General features: G+C 50.4%; 2 protein-coding genes across 3 annotated transcripts; both read left to right on the forward strand.

Moving 5' to 3' along the window:
- The first annotated feature begins 1,768 nt into the window (after positions 1-1,768).
- Positions 1,769-10,997, forward strand: LOC311157958 (putative P2Y purinoceptor 10). Of its 2 annotated transcripts, none has more exons than XM_084213037.1 (2): positions 1,769-2,241; positions 7,767-10,997. In XM_084213037.1, the coding sequence occupies exon 2, from the start codon at positions 7,769-7,771 to the stop codon at positions 8,789-8,791; it is 1,023 nt and encodes a 340-aa protein (XP_084069163.1). In that variant the 5' UTR covers positions 1,769-2,241; positions 7,767-7,768; the 3' UTR covers positions 8,792-10,997. The 2 variants fall into 2 exon arrangements, with proteins under 2 accessions (XP_084069163.1, XP_084069164.1); XM_084213038.1 differs by lacking the exon at positions 1,769-2,241 and adding an exon at positions 2,989-3,112.
- Positions 10,998-14,624: 3,627 nt separating this feature from the next.
- LOC311158061 (putative P2Y purinoceptor 10) lies at positions 14,625-20,007 on the forward strand. The gene is made up of 2 exons (XM_084213181.1): positions 14,625-14,747; positions 17,873-20,007. The coding sequence occupies exon 2, from the start codon at positions 17,923-17,925 to the stop codon at positions 19,036-19,038; it is 1,116 nt and encodes a 371-aa protein (XP_084069307.1). The 5' UTR covers positions 14,625-14,747; positions 17,873-17,922; the 3' UTR covers positions 19,039-20,007.

Consider the following 20,007-nt stretch of genomic DNA (forward strand, 5'->3'; position numbering starts at 1 on the left):
AGCATGGAACCTTCTTTCTATTTGGGATTGTTGCACATCAAATCTAGCTTCTGAACAGCAGACAGGCAAAGCTGGAGCTATTTTTTGGGTTAAAACTATGATATTGCTCAATTATCTGTTGCATGATGATGGCACCGAAGTCCAGGTGGCCTTGCAGGATCCAAGCTCCCCTTTAGTCCAGATAATTATGGCAATGAATATTTCTAGGAAGCCACAACCAAGAGGAGGAAGAGGCATATGCTGCACAAACTGAAGTTTTGCCCTCAGAATGAGAGCAAAGAGCTCTATAGGGAAATTCCATCAGACCCAGCATAACTGTCTGCAAAATCTCCAGGCAGTTCTGGTTTATCAGCAGAAAAAGCCACTTCCTGAACGCTTGTCTGCAGGATAACTGATAAACCACCCCAGTAAACAGGGTTCAGATCCTCTGCAACTGTACTTATTTAAGGAAGAAGAATTCAGGAGTATATTCTGCAGGTGCAACGAGTTGTGCTTTTAAATTTCCTACATGGTCCTAAAACTCTCACGTAACAACCTGCCCCAAACCAGAGCAATTTATGGACATGGGGAAAGGCAGGAACAGCAGCTGCATCTTTTCCCTCTCCTTTTTTCACAAGGATTGTGGCTTTTGTTCAGATCAGTCAAGCCTGTCCTAGACGGACATTCATGCAAAGAGCATCTGCACAAGAGCTGATAATGAGGGTGGGCAGGCCCTGGCACAGGGTGCCCAGAGAAGCTGTGGCTGCCCCTGGATCCCTGGAAGTGCCCAAGGCCAGGCTGGACAGGGCTTGGAGCACCCTGGGATAGTGGAAGGTGTCCCTGCCATGGCAGGGGGCAGAACAAAATAAGCTTTAAACTCCTTTCTCTTCCAAACCATCCATGATTCTGTGATTGTCTGAATGTTTGTTTTCCACAGATGCTGGTGGGGTCAGTCAGGGAAGTGCTGTTCCCAAATTCTCAGCTTGCCAGGCTGCAGAGTGCAGTGATTTTATGTGAAAGACAATTTTGTGATTGGACAAATTCCAATAAATATGTTTCCGTTGCTGAGGGGAAAAAAAAAATCAGCTAAACAGGATGTGCTGATAAACATTCCAGCAGCAGCCAAAACCTCACTATTGCTTTTCACAAGGTCCATATAAATAATTTTAAAATAAACACCTGGCAAGCTCCCAACTTCTACCAACCTCCCTTGACAAGTGATGGAAATGAGAGCGTCTGGAAAGCACAGCACTGCACTTTAGGGGGTGCTCATGTGGAATTACCTGAATGAGCCATCAGTTTTGAGTTTCTGAGGTTTCTGAGCTGTCAGACATCAACACTTACATTGTTCCCATGTCAGGTAGGAGCTGCTGTGATGTTTGATTTCACACTCAGACCACAGCAGAGCAGAGTTCAACTGGTGCCAGTTGAGTGCTGAGAGCCAGATCCCAGAGAGGCAGAGCAGGGCAGATTCCTGGTGGCTTTATGAAAATCCAGAGTGAGATCCTCCAAAGGGATAAAGCTGTATCCCCAGCCATGTATTGATCCCCTGGGATAAGGTGAGGCTGGATCTGTGCCCATTCCTTGAAGCAATGTCAGAAATGCCACCCTTGGCAGGGAGATCCAGCGAGTGTAAACCGAGCTGGGGACTTTTATAGTTCAGGAGAAATGTCAGGCATGGCTCACGCTGTGCTAAAAAAAGCCATTGGGAAGTCAGACCTCATCTGCAGGAGGACTGGGCTGGAGCAGAGCACCCAGCAGGTCCTCAGCCCCAGGGGCAAGAGGGGACAGCAGGGCTGAGCTGCCAGGCAGGAGCAGGCAGAAACCTCGGGAGCATTTCCATGGTCTGCTCAGAGCTGTGCTTGGAGAGGAGGAAGAGTTGGAGGGGAGGAAGGGTTGGAGAGGAGGAAAACTTGGAGAGGAGGAAGACTTGGAGAGAAGGAAGGGGTGCCCTGCACCCAAGTCCACTTGGAATCTTCCCAGTGGGTGCCGAGCCAAGCCGGCAGAGCCACAGGACAGAAAACACCTGGGACAAAGGCACATAACCCCATTCTGGAATCCTTGTGGGGACAGCTGGCCAGGACTGAGCTGGCAGGGCTGGGAGCAAGGCTGGAGCCACAGCCGAGCACTGGCAAAAGCAGCACCTTTTGTGGCACCTCGTGATGTCACCCAGGTCCCCTCGCTGGTGTAAACAGTGGTGCAGGGGACATTTCACTTCCTCCTGAGCACTCGGCTGCACCGAGCACGGCTCTGCCTGCCAAGGTAAGGCTGCTTTAAACTCTCTCCTTGGGATCTAGAGCCGTGCTGCTTCCTGCAGAAACGTCCCTTTCTTTCCTCGGGCTTTTCCTTAGGGGGTGGCTCTTGCCAGGAGGAGATCTGTGGCACCTGGAGCCCAGCAGCAGCCGCTGCTCTCCTTGTGTGCCAATGCTCGGGGTGAACACATGGAGGAGTTCAAACGGCGGCTGCTGCGCCTGCAAAAACAAATGTCAGGCGTGGGCAATTAGCAGTGCTCCAACTGTTCTCCAGTGTCATTAACAGGGATAATTTCTGTCTCTTGCCTGATTCCTCTGGGAATATATTTTATTTTAAAGTCATACTTGACAGTAAGGGTAAAACGCAAATCTGTTTTTTCCAAGGGGGATTTATATTGCCGTAAAATAAACTCCATGTGCTGCCCATCTTTGCGCCATCTGAGGCCCTGTGAGTGAGCAGCAACAGGAGGAAATTGATAATATTGATAATAGTGAAGGCACAGGAGATGACAAAAATAGCAGCATTGCTTGGACTTGCTTTTGCTAATGAGAATCCTGAGGTGGCTTTAATTCCTAATTCAGGCTGTAGTCTGGATTAAAACTTGACTTCATGGGCTGAAGGTTTTAAACTTCATGGGCTGAAAGTTTTTAATTTAACTTCATGGGCTGAAGGCTTTAAACTTGACTTCATGGTCTGCAGGTTTGCAGCTGTACTTTGTAAAAGGTGCTTTTCTGCTGGCTTTGCTTTCACTTGCACCAGCAGCTCAGCTCTGCTGGGAGCCCAGCAAACAGCCCGTGGGGTGGTCACAGACAGGATTTAGAGTGGGTGGCCCCTGAATCCAGGATTTCTGCACGTGGATCAAGAGGCAATCTCACAGAAGGTGAGTCAGGATGTCAGGATCTGCAGGAGGGGATTCCTCAGCAGGCTGGGGCAGGAGCTGTGCAGGGACAGTGGGGGTTTTTTCAAGAGCATAATTTTGGTGTCAAGTAAAAGTGCAGGGACTTTGGCCCCGGTCCCAGCATCATCAGCCATGGGAATTCCATCCTGAGGGAAGTGCATCCGTGGGACAGCCCTTGCCCAGCCTGGAGCCAACACCCCGAGGGGGCTGTTGCTGTCTCTGCTGGAGCTGCAGGAAGGAGTTCCACCACTGCTGCAAAACGAAGACACAGCAGTTAGCCCAGACCTGCTCTTTTTCTGTGAAAGAGAACCCAAAAAAGCACCTTTAACTGTAAAATGTTCCACCCCGAGCACAGAGGTTTCACTTCGATGTCACGGCTGTGCACTGAGGGCAGAGTGTGGAGATGTTTGTGCCCCAATCAGATCAATTAACCTGGCTCTGATGGGCACCTCAGACAGACCCAGGGCTCTGGAATGACATCCCTGTGCTTCTCAGCCCATCCAGATGAACACCTTTTGCCTAGGAATGCTATGCTTTGTTTCCAAAGCTCCAGTAATAACATGCTCACTTCTTATATCCTTATTGCAACAGCATCATGGATGCAGAATCTCACAAAAATATAAAAAAAAGTGGTTGGATCTCAGTGTGTTATTTGATACTGTTTTTTTAAAAAAAATCCATATTCTGAGAGCAAGGTTGCAGTGGGAGCCACCTCTCTCCAGGATGTAAACTGATTAAATCTACTGGAGATTTCAGTTTTCTGCAGCCTCTGCTGCACACCCACCATGCAGTGAAGGACTTTGGAGATGTAATTTTAGGCCCCTCCGTGGTATCTCAAGTGTCTGCTTTTGTGCACAAGTGGGAAGAGAAGGGGTTGCTGTGGGATTAAGCCTCAGTCTGAGCCCAAGTGAGAGGAAGGCAGAAATGCAGTAATTTTGTGGTACACTGTGTCTGGGTGCATTTTGATTAAAAAGATGGTTTAATCTCATTATGTTTTTATGGTTTTGTGATGAAATTCTTAATCCTCAGAAAGGCCCTGCTGATGAGCCAGCAGACACTACCCCACACATATTAATTGTGGTAATGTATTAATTGTGTGCACTGCCAGCCTGCAGCAGGTCACCCTGCTCAGTTCCCTAAAGCAGAGAGGGATTTTCTGACTCCAGGGCATCCACCTGTTCCCAGTCTCTGAGTTAGATCTGCTGGGGTGGTGGGGCTGGGACATCACCTGCAGGATGGGTTTTATAACCTCCTGGCTCCAAGGTTCACCACAGTTCCGTCATCTCCACCAAAGTGCAGATTTTCAGGATTCTTCTACCTGCAAATTGAATGATAGAATTATTTAGGTTGGAAAAGACCTTTAAAGATCATCAGAAAAGACATCAGCAACTAGGCCCACTCCTGGGAACATTTTTTTCCCTAATATGAGTTATTCAGCAACACTGGATATTTTCAGTTTGGGTTCCTCCTAAATGATGGCAAGGTGGACTCATGAGAGCTGCCACTGGAACAGCACTTGGGGGTGAGAAAAATAGCTTAAAGAAGCCAAGAAATGAGATTTGGATGAACTCTGACACCTTGTGGACAATTAGCAGATGAAGGTGATGGACGAGGGGGAAGCTCTCCATGCTCTGAGCAGGGTTTGTCCCCCCAGGAAGCCAAGCTGAGCTCTGGGATGGAGGGTGTGCCCTCAGCATCACCCTCGTGTTCCCGGGACACATCCTGGCAGCAGTTTGCCCTAAAACCTCTGGTCAGAGCCCAGTTTGAGTCAGCAGACCTTCACCCCGTCACCCCAATTAGTGTCACATGAGAGCTAAGTCACAGAATCACAGAATATTCTGGGTTGGAAGGGACTAAATAAGACCTAGCTGTATTTAGGAACCTTGATAAGCAAATTGGGCTGAAGAACAAGCACGCACTGGCCAGCATTTATTTAGATAATCAATTATAAGAGTGTCTTTAAAATATAACATTTTGCAGTTGTACCTAATCCTATGTAGTTTTAATGGCCACCCACCAGCTGGGTGTCTGGAGGAGCAGCAGGCCAGACCTTCCAGCTTGGATATCCAAGGAAAACCAGGCACATGAGGACTTGGAAAATGGTTTCTTGGCAAAGGCAGAGGTGACCTGAAGGGACAGGAGGTGCAGTGGGGGTGCTTTTGCCAGAGACAAGGCCATGGCCAGCTGGACAGCAGCTGGAAAGGGATGAAACCTCCTGAGCAGCAGAACTTCACAGCTCTCCCAGGGAATGGGATGTAACCCACATCCCCATGCTGAGGGGAGGAACAGCCCCGTGCTCAGCTCCCGTCCCTGTTCACTCCCTGTCCTGGCAACTCCCAGATGGAGAGCAGGAGGCCTCCATTGCTGCTCCTCGGAGGAGGTAAATCCATTAGCCAGATTAATCTTTTTCCTGTGTTTCTGCCGCACTTTGAGCCTCTTCCCTCCTCACGGGCCTGTTTGGGCCTCGTGGCAGGAGCAAGGCCGTGGTGTCCTGGGATGGGAACACGGAGCAGAGCAGCCTGTCCCAGAGCTGTGTGTGGTGAGGGGATTGGGAGGGAGCTGGGGGGACAAAAGCAGCTCTGGGGGCTGGGATCCAGCAGTGATGAGGGCTGGGATCCAGCAGTGATGAGGGATGGGATCCAGCAGTGATGAAGAACTGGGATCCAGCAGCTCTGAGGGATGGGATCCAGCAGTGATGAGGGATGGGATCCAGCAGTGATGAGGGCTGGGATCCAGCAGTGATGAGGGATGGGATCCAGCAGTGATGAGGGCTGGGATCCAGCAGTGATGAGGGATGGGATCCAGCAGTGATGAGGGCTGGGATCCAGCGGCTCCAAGGGCTGGGATCCAGCGGCTCCAAGGGCTGGGATCCAGCAGCTCTGATGAACTGGGATCCAGCAGCTCTGAGGGATGGGATCCAGCAGCTCTGAGGGATGGGATCCAGCAGCTCTGAGGGATGGGATCCAGCAGCTCTGAGGGATGGGATCCAGCAGTTCTGGGGGCTGCGATCCAGCAGCTCTGAGCTGGATCCAGCAGCTCTGAGGAACTGGGGTCCAGCATCTTGGTGAAGGAAGGGGATGACCAGAGATTTTCCCAAAGACAGCCCTTCCCTGATGCTCTGAGCAGCTGGAGCTGCTGAAGCTGAGGCTGATGCAGGAGATAAACACACAGACCTTGCTTTTTGAAGGCTGTGGGAACGTGAGAGGGAAGCTGAGAAAGAAATGCAATCATCTGTTAGGGGTTACAAGGCCCTGCTCACTGCCCATGTCTCATATGGGACTTTGCCATGTCTTTTGGGGGATTCATCCCCCAACCCTTCCATGGCAGCCTGGACAGAGTCTGGATGAGCTGCCAAATGTAAGCACCACAATGACTGAGAGGCTGAAAACCCAGCAATTTGTGCTCTGTGTCACTGACAGCTCTAAACTCTTTTGATAACATGAACGAAAAAGCTTCAGTAGCAGAGCAGGAGTTACTAATTTCTACCTACAGAGACAGCTTTTCTGGCAAATGCCCTTCCAGGAAATGAGTCAGAGGAGTGAATCAGTATCTGTAGTGCCATATGAAGCTGATTTTCAACTTTAACCATTATAGTCAACATGGGAGGGAATCACTGTAATGAGAATTCAAACTCTGGGAGGAAACCCCCAATAAACCCCAACTCCTGCCTGTGTTGCCTTGCTGAGGATGAGCTACCAAACTTACTGGTCCTGGTTACAAAAGCTGGCAAGAGAAAAGTGGCCCAACAGTTCAACACGTGGCATCTTGCTGATGGCTGAGAGGCAGAAATTGGCAGTACCTAAAAAATAAAATTATCTGACGGAAAAAGAGTCAGACTGAGGCTGCCATGGTGATGAGAAATAGAAGCTGGTGGCGTGACCAGGTCTCTGTGTGTTCCATCAGCTTAAATACATTCACAGAACACTTCAGGAGCACTGGCTGTGTCCACAAGAATCACATTTTCCAAGTTCCCTCCCTGCTACCCTTTTGCATGTGGTTTGTGCCTGTAATGCCAGAGAAAGCAGGTCCATGAGGTCCTCTGAGGGCCTGGAGGCCTGTCCCCCACATAATTCCCAACACAGCCCAACATATCCCTGGAAGTGCTCAAGGCCAGGTTGGACGTGGCTTGGAGCAGCCTGGGACAGTGGAAGGTGTCCCTGTCCATGGCAGGGGGTGGGACTGGATGGGCTTTAAGGTCCTTTCCAACCCAAATCATTCTGTGATTCAGTGCTTGGCACCCAAACTCTGAGCGCTGGGCCATGACTGTGATGGAGGCTGGGACATGCTGGGATATTACCTTTCATCCATGTATTCCTGCCTTACTCCCAGAGATCAAACCGCAGCAGACCTTGAGGAGATGGCCAAAGGACGGGCAGCTTCTCCTGCTGCCCCGTGATCAGTGTGGCACAGCTTCACCTGTGCTCCTGGGGCTGGCACACCAGGAATGGTCTCCCACACCTGAGGGAAGAGTGGGATCTCTGACAGTGCAGCTCTGAACACCATTCCAGGATGTTTCATGCAGACAAGATTCCCAAACCTCTGCTTTGTGCTGAGCAGCCAAATGGGAAGTGCAGATGTGAGCACTGACAGCTCTTGCAGTTGCCTTTGCCTTCACATCCCGTTTTTGTCTCTACAGGAATGGCCCACCCACCCTACACCACCACAGCCTCTTCCATCAACCCACTCATGACCCAGAGCAACCAGAGCTGCTCCCATCAGGACATCACCTTCAAGAGCACCCTCTATGCCACCACCTACACCCTCATCTTCATCCCGGGGCTCCTGGCCAACAGCGCTGCCCTGTGGGTCCTGTGCCGGTTCCTCAGCAGGAAGAGCAAAGCCGTCATCTTCATGATCAACCTGGCCGTGGCCGACCTGGCCCACGTCCTCTCGCTGCCCCTGCGCATCTACTACTACATCAACCACACCTGGCCCTTTGGGGACGTCCTGTGCTTGCTCTGCTTCTACCTGAAGTACCTCAACATGTATGCCAGCATCTGCTTCCTCACCTGCATCAGCATCCAGCGCTATTTCTTCCTCTACCACCCCTTCCAAGCCAAGGGCTGGAAGCGCCGCTATGACGTGGCCATCAGCACCTTGGTCTGGCTCGTGGTGGGGGCCCTCTGCGTGCCCTTCCCCATCATGAGGAGCCACGGGCTGGGTGCCAACACCACCAGCTGCTTTGCTGACCTGCAGGTGAAGCCGATCGACAGCAAGGTGGGCACGGTGCTGATGACCGGCGCCGCCGAGCTCCTGGGCTTCGTGGGCCCACTTGTCATCATCTTGTTCTGCACATGGAAAACAAGAGACTCCATCCGGGGCTTCCATGTCCCAGAGGAAAACAGTGGGGAGAGGAAGAAGGCCCTCAGGATGGTTTCCATGTGTGCCATTGTGTTCTGTGTGTGTTTTGCTCCCTACCACATCAACTTCTTCTTCTACATGTTGGTGAAGGAGAATGTCATCACCGACTGCTTCCTGAGCACCATCACACTCTACACCCAGCCCTTCTGTCTGAGCCTCGCCAGCTTTGACTGCTGCTTGGATCCCATCATCTATTTCTTCATGACTTCTGAGTTCCAGGAGCAGATTTCCAGGCACAGCAGCATGGCCATCCGAAGCCGGCTCATGAGCAAAGAGAGCGCCTCGTCGATGAAGGAATGACAAGAAAGCCACTTGGAAGGAATTAAGGTATTTCATGTGAAATCTGAGACTGATCTGGGATACTCCATTACCATTTCTGTTCTGGGAGATCCTGTAGGTTTGTCCAAGGGAGTTTTGTGGTAATGGATTTTTTTTCAGGATATAGAAGATATAACCTTGTCTAAGACTGGTGTGTTGGAATCTGATGAATGACCCAATTGATGTGACTGTCCCCCTCCCTGTGCCACCCACACCTGGCTCACTGGACTACAAAATACACAGAAGGGAGTGAAAAAACTTTTATGGGACAGCAGGGAAATGGTGGAAAAGTCCCAGGCTTTTATTCTATTTTCCCAGTTGCAGACTCTGCGATCAAGCCAGAGACAATCCCACATTCATACACTGACATCTGCTGAAGGATCTTCTCTGGGGAAACCACACCAGAACCTAAAACTGGCCAGTAGCAACCAAAGGACACTGGGGTTTGTGCAGGGGGGGCTGTGGACAGGTGAAGGTGGTTCCATGTGCTCCTGGGTTTGGTGCATCCCACTGGTCACCAGTGACCTCTGCTCCCCCTTTCCACATTCATCCTCTGCTCTGCTCCTCCTTTCCCTCCTCATCCAGATGTTTGCTCCCTTATTGCTGACACATCCCAGAACTTGCACCTGCAACTGGTGCAAGACCCTCTGCAAGACAAATTCTCCTCAAACATCCAGAGAGTGGCATCTTCCCTTGCTCCAGGTGACTGTCTTCCCCTCCAAGCTGGCAAGGTGGACATGGGCAGGTGGCTTTTGCCTTTGGACCCCTTGGGGAAGGACCATGGTGGTCTTGGGGTCAGTGCAGGTGGGTTAGATGGTGCTGGCGGTACCACTCAGGTTCTCACTCCCTTCTGTGTGTGGTCCAGAGGTACCTGAGATGAATCTGCCCCAAAAAACCTCAGCTCAACCTGTTCAGTTGATGCATCTTTTAAAAAAGAGAGGAGTCCTTGCCAAGGTGATTTCACTGATAGATCAGAAGTGAAGTTCATAAACTATTGTGATTTTTTTCCCACCAGGTCCTTTCATGATCCTAATGTTTACATTTTTAGGTAGCTATGCAAAGCAGTGACAAGGAAGGATTAATTTACCCCTTATTTTTAATTAGTTACAGTTCTTCAGCCGAGTCCACGCACTCTGTAACTTCAAGGGTATCTTGTGACACCTGGGGATGGATTTGGCTGAACAGTCACCAATTTATTGCCTTTGGAAATCAGTTTATTTTCAAAAGAATGTGAACAATTTGTACAGTCTTGCAACAGTTGCTACAAACCCAGAAGAAATACCAGAAACACTTGCTATGGGTATTTTAACTCCAACCATTCAATTCCACTGAGTTAAAATGTTAACTCAGCCAAATAGTTTCTGTATATTGTGTTTTCCCACTTCTCTGTTTTACAAAATAAATTTTAAAAAAGAAAAAGGGTGGGGAGGAATGCCAAGAATCAGGATTTAAACAACTATTTCCTTCTAAAAGGCAACAGCACTGATTAAACACAATAAGCTGTCATAGTTCTCCTCCCAGGTGTGAGAAGATGATTTTGGGCTGAGTAGGATGCACTAGGGTCGATGGAAATGTTCTCTCTGATGTCACTGACACAATCAATGTTTACACACTGCAAGGAGTCCCCTTCCTAAGAGGTGGATGCTCACGGGCAGAGTTGACCTCACACAACTCAGCTGTTGTCAGTTCAGCAGTCTCTCATAAGCTACACTCTGTATAAAGTTGTCAGAGAAGGAGAGTTCAGTTTCAGTGCTTGTTTTGAGGATTTTTATAGTCCTTGCTCAGCCTCCACGTGACTGGGAGCTGTTTCCTGTCCCTTCACTTTCGCACCCGTCTCCTTTGATCAGCTTGTGAAAACAAGGCAAGGGCACTTACGGGAACTCTGTAGCTCCTTCTGTGGGTTTTACTACCTAAGAATTGATGCTAAAAAAAAAAAAAAAAAAAAAAAAAAAAAAAGGCTGTTTTGCAAACATCAGCTGAGTTTTGTAGTTATCACTGGTACCTGGAACACTGCGTGGGATCAGTGCCTCCTGGGATCAGGGTTCAAGCAAAGGAGCACAATTTTTGTTATTCTTAAACTGATTTGTTGCTTGTTTTCACTCTGAAGAGTGGTTATATATTTAATTTTTGAATCTACCACACTTCTATTCAATTTAGAAGTATTTCGAGGATGAGTGAGTGTCCTAGGTAGTGGGAGATGGACAAGACATGGGAATACCTGCTGCAGCTGCTGCATGTCCAGGAGTGACGATGGCTCTCCTGCCCATAACCTTAGAAAGGATTTGGTGTCTCCATCAGAGATAACACTGTCCATCTCTGTGATGGCATCCCCAAGAACCTGAGCTCCCCACCTTCCTCACTCACCCTCTGAACTCCCTTAGGTTCCCCAAAATGCTCCTTTTCCATACTGCAGCCCCAACCTGTGAGGAAAAGTCATACATTCATCACTTTCAATCCTGTGGTGTGCAGGGGATCAGATAACTCTGACTGAAAGTCTCTTCTGGTGTGGGGGAAAGTGCCCTGGTTTTGGCTGGGGTAGAGCTAAACCACCTCTCTGGGGTTCAGCTGCCAGATGGGTTTAAACCACCTGAGAAAGTCAGTCAGGATGGGCCAGCCCAGAGAGCAGCAGCTCAGAGCAGAGAGAGATCAGGGAAAACCTGCAGTTTCTGAAAGTCCAAGATCCATTTGGCCTCCAAAAACCCATGTGTGATATCCAAACCCTTTTAGTTCAAGCCTCCAAAACCTCAGTGTGCATCTCAAGAGAAGAAAACAGGCATTCCAGTGAGGAAGAGACTATTCCAGCTGCCTTCCCAGCTGGCTGGCGCTGGATCTGACCCAGGACCTAGGCTGCAGGGGCTGCTTTGCCTCACACAATCAGAGGCACAACAAGCCTGGCTCAGGTTCCTGCAATTCACCCCATTTCCTGTGACCAAAAAACATGTTTATTATTTTGACAACAGGAAATATAATTTCATGATGTTGCTCCTGGATTATCTCTTGTACTGGTCCTGCTGCTCAGACTCATGAGTAGAAAAATACTTTTCCTCCTTCTTGGGCAGACACAAAAAGCTGTTTTAACAGATGTGCCACAGAAAGACAGAATTGAACCAAATCAAGAGGTTTGGTACAGCTCCACAGGGGTGTGAAAGATGGATCAGAAGGGCTTCTGGAGTTGGAGCATCTTCTGAAGGGAACTGCTCAGGATGAAGATCTGGTGAGGTCTCCAAGCCAGCTGCACTGGCCCATCCCCAAGGCACAACCCTGGGCAAAGACATTTCTTTTCCTCTAGAACATGAGCCATTCACCTTTTAGCAAAAAGCAAATGTGTTTCTCTGCAGTGCCACCCCATCCTAACCAGAAGCAGATGTCTGGTACCTCCCATCCTGCTTGAAAGGGCCCTCCCATGCATGAGAGCAAACATATTTGGGAAAAACTCCTGAGAGATTTAAAGCCTTTCTGCAGCTTCAGGTTCTGAGCTGCAGAATCTTGCAGTAACTCTTGCTTCCCTTAAATGAAATTACCAGCTCTCTGCCCAGAGAAAAAAACAAAATATACTGGAAATGCAGGATAACAACCCCACAGCTCAAAAACATGAAACCACTTCATCACACTTAAAAGATTTTGGGGATGACTGGTACCTTTTAACCAAAAATGTTTGGTTTGTGGATTAGATAAAGGCTTAGCCCAAAAAGTAAGGGAGGCATTGACAATTATTTGCTGTAAAATGATTCAGAGCTTCCCAAATGCTGTCCCTGCAGAGAACTCTGTGTGACAGCGAGAGGGACAATGAGCTGGGGGCTCACCCAGCCCTGCTCAGCTCCCTGTACAAGGGTGAAGCTGCTTTGTGTGAACAAACCTCCTCCTCCCCCTGCTTTTCATACATCCTTCAGGTGCATCCTGTCAGATATTCTCAATGCTGAGCGCTTGAGAGATGCTGATCATCATCATTGGCCCCCTGCCCACAGGATACCAGGCTGCAGGAGAAGAGACCTTTATCTGGAGGGCTTAGATAAAGTCTCACAGTTAATAAAAAAGTTATTTTGAAAGTTCCTTTGTGTCTTCTGTCTTTGAGAGCAGAACATTGCCAAGTGTGAAAGGCACGTTGGGGATGAGCCAGAGAAACAGAAATGCTAAACAAAAACATGCTCAAGTTGAAAGAAGAATGAAGAGGTTGATCCATGTGTGTTGAAGGATGAGGACTGAGGTTTGTCAATCCCCCAGCTTTTCATGGCCAGGAATGTTGTGATCCTCTGCAAAAGCTCTCCAAAATCTGCCAAGGAGCACAGGAAGGGCTCAGCTTGGTTACAAAGCCCTTGCTGGGTCTGACATTCACTGATCTCTCCCTCCCAAGCAGCACAGCTGGAAACAAACACCTAAAAATAGGGCTCAGGGATGGCTGGATATGCTGCTGCAGACACAGAAATAGGATGTCCCAGGCAGGATATCCTGATAAAACAGCCCCTTCACTTTGGGATTAACCTCTGCCCTCTGGAGAAGGACAGGGCACAGTGCCAGCCTCCCTTCTGTGCTCTCTGAACACTCCACAAACACACGAGGGCTGCTCCTTCTTCCCAGGATCAGCACCAGCTGCTGGAAGAGCTGCACAGGAAGAAAACTGGGAATGACAAACAGCTCTTGCATCTCCCAAATCCTCTGAGATGAGAGCCATGGGGATTTAAGTTGCCCAGAGAAGCTGGGGCTGCCCCATCCCTGGAAGTGTCCAAGGCTGGATGAGGCTTGGAACAACCTGGGATAGTGGAAGGTGTCCCTGCCATGGCAGGGGTGTTGGAATCAGAGAGTCTTTAAGGTCCTCAATCCAAATCACTCTCAGATTCTGTGATTTCTGGGCACAAGCAGACCTGGCAGCTGAATGGGTGGCACAGCTCTGGTGCACCACTGACCCCAGCCCCTGAGCTGATAACAAGTTTATAAGATCTTCCTCCTTTCATTTCTCTTCCACAGTTCTGTTCATATTAATTTTGTGAGGTTACAGAACCATTTACAAAAAATAGGGTAGGCATATTTCTATCTTTATGTTACCTCCAGGCAGGGAAATTTGCCAATGGCCAAATTATCTGTACAAGCCCCAGGCTGTGAGCTGTGAGCCTGGATATCAGGTAAAAACCGCTGAGCTGAAAAAGAGGCAGCTCAGAAGTTGCACCATGAAGTTGCACCACTTCTTCAGCCCTGCAGAAAGGAAGTCATGCTCAACAGGCAGAAAAACAGCAAAAAGCTCTCTACATGTGCATATATATATAGGAAGGATATTAAATGAATCAAAGAAAAAGATTGGGAATGATGCACGTTACGGGTTTTTTAAACAACAGTATTTTGGGGAAATCTCCACCTTAAACCATCACATTATGTCAGGAATAAAGTCCAAACCCTCCAGCTTTAGCCTGCAGCCTTGATAGTCTGAGGCTAACCAAGCTTCCAAGAAAATGAGGGAAAATTACTCCCTTCCAGTAACTTATACTGGCAGAGTGCTCAGTTTTCCTTCAGCGAGCACTTATTGGGAGGTTGCTTCTGTGTTTTACAGCCCTTCCCGGGCAAAGTGACCGCGGAGAGGAGCAGGAGCAGCCGGAGGGAAGGGCACCATCCCCTCCCACCGCCCCTGTGCCCTGCGGGGACAGAAATCCGAGGTCTCCATCCCAGGGCGCTGGGACCAAACGACGTCACCGCCTTCACAGCGGCTTTAACGTCATTAGCTGCACACGTTTGGTGTGGAGAAGAGAAGAAAAATTCAGGATTTCCTGTTCTGCAGCCACCAGACCGGGCTGCAGATGCCGGCAGGATCCCAGCGCTTCCGAAATGTGGAAGTTAAACGAGGAGGCGCTGGGATTGCTGAGAAAAGCAGCGGGAAATAAAAGCAGGACGCTGGCTGCTCCTGCTCCCTAGCACGGCTATGACCCCCCCGGAGCATGGGAAGCACAGCAAGGTGAGTGGCATTTCTGCTCTTTTCTTTGGGAGGCTGAAACTGGCGCTGTTTTAGCAACTTTATCACTTCTTTGTAATTCTTCGAGAGATGGTATCGGGCAGGAGCTGGTGCAACACCCTCAGCCGCTTCTGCTGTGCCCGCAAATTGGTCTCCGAGGGTGGGTGAAAGGAGTCGGTGCCTGGGGCAGGCTGTAGTGTGGAGGAGGAAATGGGGAGAGGCTGTTTTAGCCAAAAACCCTCAATTTTGTCCTTACTGACAGAGGCTGCCATCAGCGACCAGCACTATTTACGCATTTCCTATTAGTGCCTAGATTAAACAAACAAAACTGTTGCCTACAACCCCAGAGCCAGAAAACTCCACTACTTAAACCAAGACCTCATTTTAAGCCATATGTGGTTTTATTAATTTATAAAAATTTTTTTCCCAAGTCTGCTTTTCCCTCCAGCATCCCAGCGCTGAAGGGAGGCAGCTCTGCCCCCATCCCCCAGCTCGGAGGGCTCTCCCCAGCCATGCCTGGAGTTCAGCTTTAGCCTGGGTTGTCCGAGCAGCCCATGGAAAAGATGAGGGCAAGTTTGCCAATGGATCGGGAACAGCAAACGCAGGAACACCCCGGTGGTGTGGGGCTGGGTGGGGCCCGGGCTGATTCACACGAGCCGGGCGGTTTCCAGCCACATTCGCCTGCAGGAACACTCCAAAAATCAGCCCCGGGTGCTCTGACATCTGCCTTGGCCTCCTAATTAATTGTAGTTATTTGATGCTTAATGAATGGCAAGGCTGCATCCACAGTCGGTGCTCTGACTCCTCGGGCACTGATATTGGGCTCCCTCGTGGAATTTCAGCTGATTAAAACTCAGCCTTGCCAAAAAAAACCACTCCCTGCTCCTGCCTGTGTTTAAATCCATGCATGGATGAAATGGGCAAATAATCAAAGAACAGCAGGAATATTTTATAGAAGATTTATAAAGGCACTGAACCAAACTCCAGACAGAGCCCGCTGGAGCATCTCTGCCCCGACAGCCCCAGCAAGGCAGGGGAAAGCTGGAGGGACACGGGGCAAAGGGAAAACTGGAAAACAATAAAAAATGTACAACTCCACCTTCCCAGGAATTGTTGTAGTGAAAAAGCCTGGCCTGACCCCCACCCAGGGTGGGGATCTCTGCTGCTTTCCTGCCAGTGCCCTCCAAAGCTGTGTTGAGTACCGGGAGTGCCACCCCACCCTCCTGCCAGGAGCAGGCTCCCAGGAAAAGTCAAAAACGTGGAGAAAAGCAGCAGGGAGGCTCCCCATGGAAGAGGTGTAGGATTTGGGCTGAGTTGTGTGGCAGGGACACCACGGGCTCGGCGACCCCTTCCATGAGCCCACACCAAGTGCCACCTCTGTCCCTGGACAGCTGTGCCAGGAGCTGGGAACAGCTGCATCCCCCACGTTCCCTGGCAGTTTTCCCTCTCTATTCTCTGCAGGGAAGTGAAGACAAGTCCTGCCACCCCTTTGCCTGGGTTAAACAGACTGAGTGCAAAGGGCACAAGTCCCTGATGGATTTTTGGGCAGGTGAGGAGCTCGGGGATCCTGCAGGAACCAAGGAGCTGTTTCCCAGTATTCCCCCAGCACAGATGTCCACTCTCCCCTGCCTTTCCCAACTCAGTGGAGCAATCACAAACCTCTGGCACAGTCGGCAATCGAGAGGTGCCCTCACTCAGCAGCCCCAGTTCCACTGAAAAAACAAGGAAAAGCAGGAAGGCAGATTGGGAAAGGCTCAGTTTGGAAAGCAGGGTAGGAGCACTGACCCTGCTGACATCAGGTGTGAGGGTGGGGGGCAGCCAGCCGAGAGGCCGGGGCTGTATTTTAGATATTTATTGGCACATTAAAAAAAAAAATCTAAAATTATGATTCCTTGCTGATCCTGAAAATGCGGTAACCCCACCAAAGAGCTGCCCAGGTGTGGAGGCACAGGATGGAGGAGACTTCATCCTGTACCTTGAAGCATTGGGATGGATTCACTCCTGGAAATCCATCCCTGTGACAAACACCAGGCTCTGGAAAACAGCACTATGGCTGCTTCTTAATTAATTACTGCTGATGAGGGGCTGGGTGACAGTGACAGGATGTGCTGAGGGTGCTGCCAGCCCCAGCTCTAGGCAGGGAAGGGCAGGGCAGGCTGCCCACCTCTCACAGGCTCCATTTCCAAGGAGAAAATGCCGCTGTTTGTTACAGATGACGCTGCAGCCCCTGGGTTTGTCTCCTGCTGCTGCCAAATCCCCTCTTCCCAAAAAGAACAGATTCTTCCCCATGGGATCTGCTCGTGAACAGCAAAATCCATCACCTCTCCAGAGAGCAGCAGGAGCACCTGAACTCCCCATGACCTGCTAATAAATCCCCTCAGCACTGGGTGAGCTGGGATGGGTAAATGGAGGAGAAGAATTTCTACTTTAACTAGAAAGGAGTTGTATTTATCTCCCTGCATGTCCTGAGCAGTTGCTGAAGGATAATTCCTGCTGCTGAGGGATAATTCCTGCTGCTCCAGCACGATGCCTGCACAATGTGCTGGGAGTGCCGGAATTGAGTTAGCAGGGCCAGCAGAGCAACTGGCGTGTGTTCGGCCAGTTATTAACTTATAAATCCAGCCTTAACTCTGGAGCCAGAGCTGATGGATCTGTCTGCAGCTCTGCCCTGGCCTCAGCTGCCTGGGGATGTTAATTATTGCCTTTGCTGCCGATTCACATCAGATCCCTGCATGGATCTGCAAAGACAGTGCCTAAATCCATTTCAAATCCCTATTTATTTACAGCTGAAATTGTTTGTAGATGTAGAGCACCAATTTGACAGAGTGTGATGGGAAAGTTGATAAAATAAAAGTGGTCCTGGAAAACCCGGGGAGCTGCAGAAGCTCTCTGTCAGTCAAGAGATGGATGTTACAGAGCTCAGGGTATTCACTGTAATTGGGGCATCTCACGAGATCCCACAGAGCACCTCTGCAGGGAGAGGGTGAAGGATGCCTGGAATCCCTCCCGGGGAGTGGGGTCACCCTTCCCCACACATGCTGACTTGCACACAGCTGACTCTTCTGTCCTAAAGCATACTTACTCCATGGAAAGATTTTGGCTTTACAGCATCTTTTTACCCACTCCAGGACCCCTCCCCCTGCTGTGACCGCCCCATGAGTGAGGAGACTCGGCCAGGATGGAGAGCAACGTGTCCTCCGGGAACTGTTCCGACCCCCAGATGTCCTTCCAGTACACCCTCTATGCCACCACCTACACCCTCATCTTCATCCCGGGGCTCCTGGCCAACAGCGCTGCCCTGTGGGTCCTGTGCCGGTTCCTCAGCAGGAAGAGCAAAGCTGTCATCTTCATGATCAACCTGGCCGTGGCCGACCTGGCCCACGTCCTCTCGCTGCCCCTGCGCACCTACTACTACATCAACCACACCTGGCCCTTTGGGAGCTTCCTGTGCCAGGTGTGCTTCTACCTGAAGTACCTCAACATGTACGCCAGCATCTGCTTCCTCAGCTGCATCAGCATCCAGCGGTACCTGTTCCTGCTGCACCCCTTCCAAGCCAAGGGCTGGAAGCGCCGCTACGACATGGCCATCAGCGCCCTGGTCTGGCTCTTGGTGGGGGCTGCCTGCCTGCCCCTCATCATTGTCAGGAGCCCAGCCCTGTCCAACTCCATCAACAGCTGCTTCTCGGACCTGGGTGTGAAGCAGCTCAGCCCCGGGGCCGCCATCGCGCTGGTGACGGTGGCGGAGCTGTTCGGCTTCGTCATCCCCTTCGGCACCATCGCCTGGTGCACGTGGAGGATGTGGCATTCCCTGCGGGAGGGCCCCACGGCGCTGCAGGACGCCGGCGAGAAGCGGAAGGCCCTGAGGATGGTCCTCATGTGCGCCGCTGTCTTCTTCATCTGCTTCACCCCCTACCACATCAACTTCCCCTTCTTCATGATGGTGATCGAGAACGTCATCCAGGACTGCGCCCTGCTCCGGAGCACGCTGCGCTTCCACCCCATCTCCCTGTGCCTGGCCAGCCTCAACTGCTGCCTGGACCCCGTCCTCTACTACTTCATGACCTCCGAGTTCCAGGCGCAGCTGCTGCGCCACGGCTGTGTGGCCCTGAGGACGCGGCTCCCGCCCCGCCGCGGCAGCGCCTCGGGCACCGACACCGCCCACGACATTCGTGTCAGGAAGAGGAATCTCCCCCGCCTCAAGTTCTGGTCTCTTCCCAAGTTCTTTGGCCAAATAAACAGCATGGACATCCCCAGTGTGCCCCCCAATGAGCTGCTGCTGGAGTCCATCTCGTGAGAGCCCTGTCCGTGCAGCGGCTTCTCAGAGCTGTAGTGAGGACTGCTCTGCTCTACAAATCCGTCTGGAATTGTCTCTGTGTGCTGCAGGTGGCAGGATCTGATCCGTGAAGATGTTGTGATGCCAAAAGATTTGCTGGTTGTACTGTTGTTTCTAGGGATTGTTGTTTCCATCCCCTCAAAAGCCATTGTTGATGCCAATGGCTGAACTGCGGTGGGTTCAGGTGCCTCATTTCAGGTGTTTCAGTGCTTCTGCAGATTTGCCATTTTTGGGAACCCTTCTGAACCCTGAGCTGTGAGTGAGAGGCTCGGCCTTGGCACAGCTCTGGGGATTTCAACCCTGACCCTGTGTACCTAGAGCCATCATCACCTGGAGCATCCACCATGCTCACAGAGGGCTCTGGATCAGGACAGTTCATTATCTCCACGTAAACTGAACCTTTTCCACTGCAAAAATCCATCACCTAGGTCCAATGCAGCTTAATCTGGACTGCAGGACTGTAAGCAAACACAGTATTAACCTATATCACATCAGTGTTATAAAAGAGGGCTCAACAAACTGGACTCAGCTCACTCTGCTGGAAGAGGCACCCAGAGCTGAGCCGAGGGATCCACCTGGCTCCTGGGAGCTGCAGGTGCTTGGCTGATTATGGGGGATCAATATCTGGAAGACAAATTATGATAGATATGCCACAAGCAAAGAGGGAGCTGTGACACCTCCCAGGGCACATTAACTCTGGTGAGAGCTGCAAAAACAGGGACTTGTCATTTGTGTCTCTTGTGTTGTTCTTGGGAGTCTTGTGTTATTTGTCATGTTGCTGACATGTGTGGTTGCACATGAAGATGTTATCCAAACTTTCAGTTTTGCTTTGAACACCAAAAACCATCCCAAACTTCACTGGGTACTGAGAAAATTTACAAAACTGATTCCAGTACATCCTGAAAGCTTCAAACTCTGAGAAAATAAAAT

This window comes from Fringilla coelebs (assembly GCF_963513975.1).
Source record: "Fringilla coelebs genome assembly, chromosome: 11".
In the NCBI taxonomy this organism is placed as follows: Eukaryota; Metazoa; Chordata; class Aves; order Passeriformes; family Fringillidae; genus Fringilla; species Fringilla coelebs.

What these genes read in the sequence shown, in the direction of transcription:
- LOC311158061 (XM_084213181.1), top strand. Translation starts at nt 17,923, where the DNA reads ATGGAGAGCAACGTGTCCTCCGGGAACTGTTCCGACCCCCAGATGTCC.
- LOC311157958 (XM_084213037.1), top strand. Translation starts at nt 7,769, where the DNA reads ATGGCCCACCCACCCTACACCACCACAGCCTCTTCCATCAACCCACTC.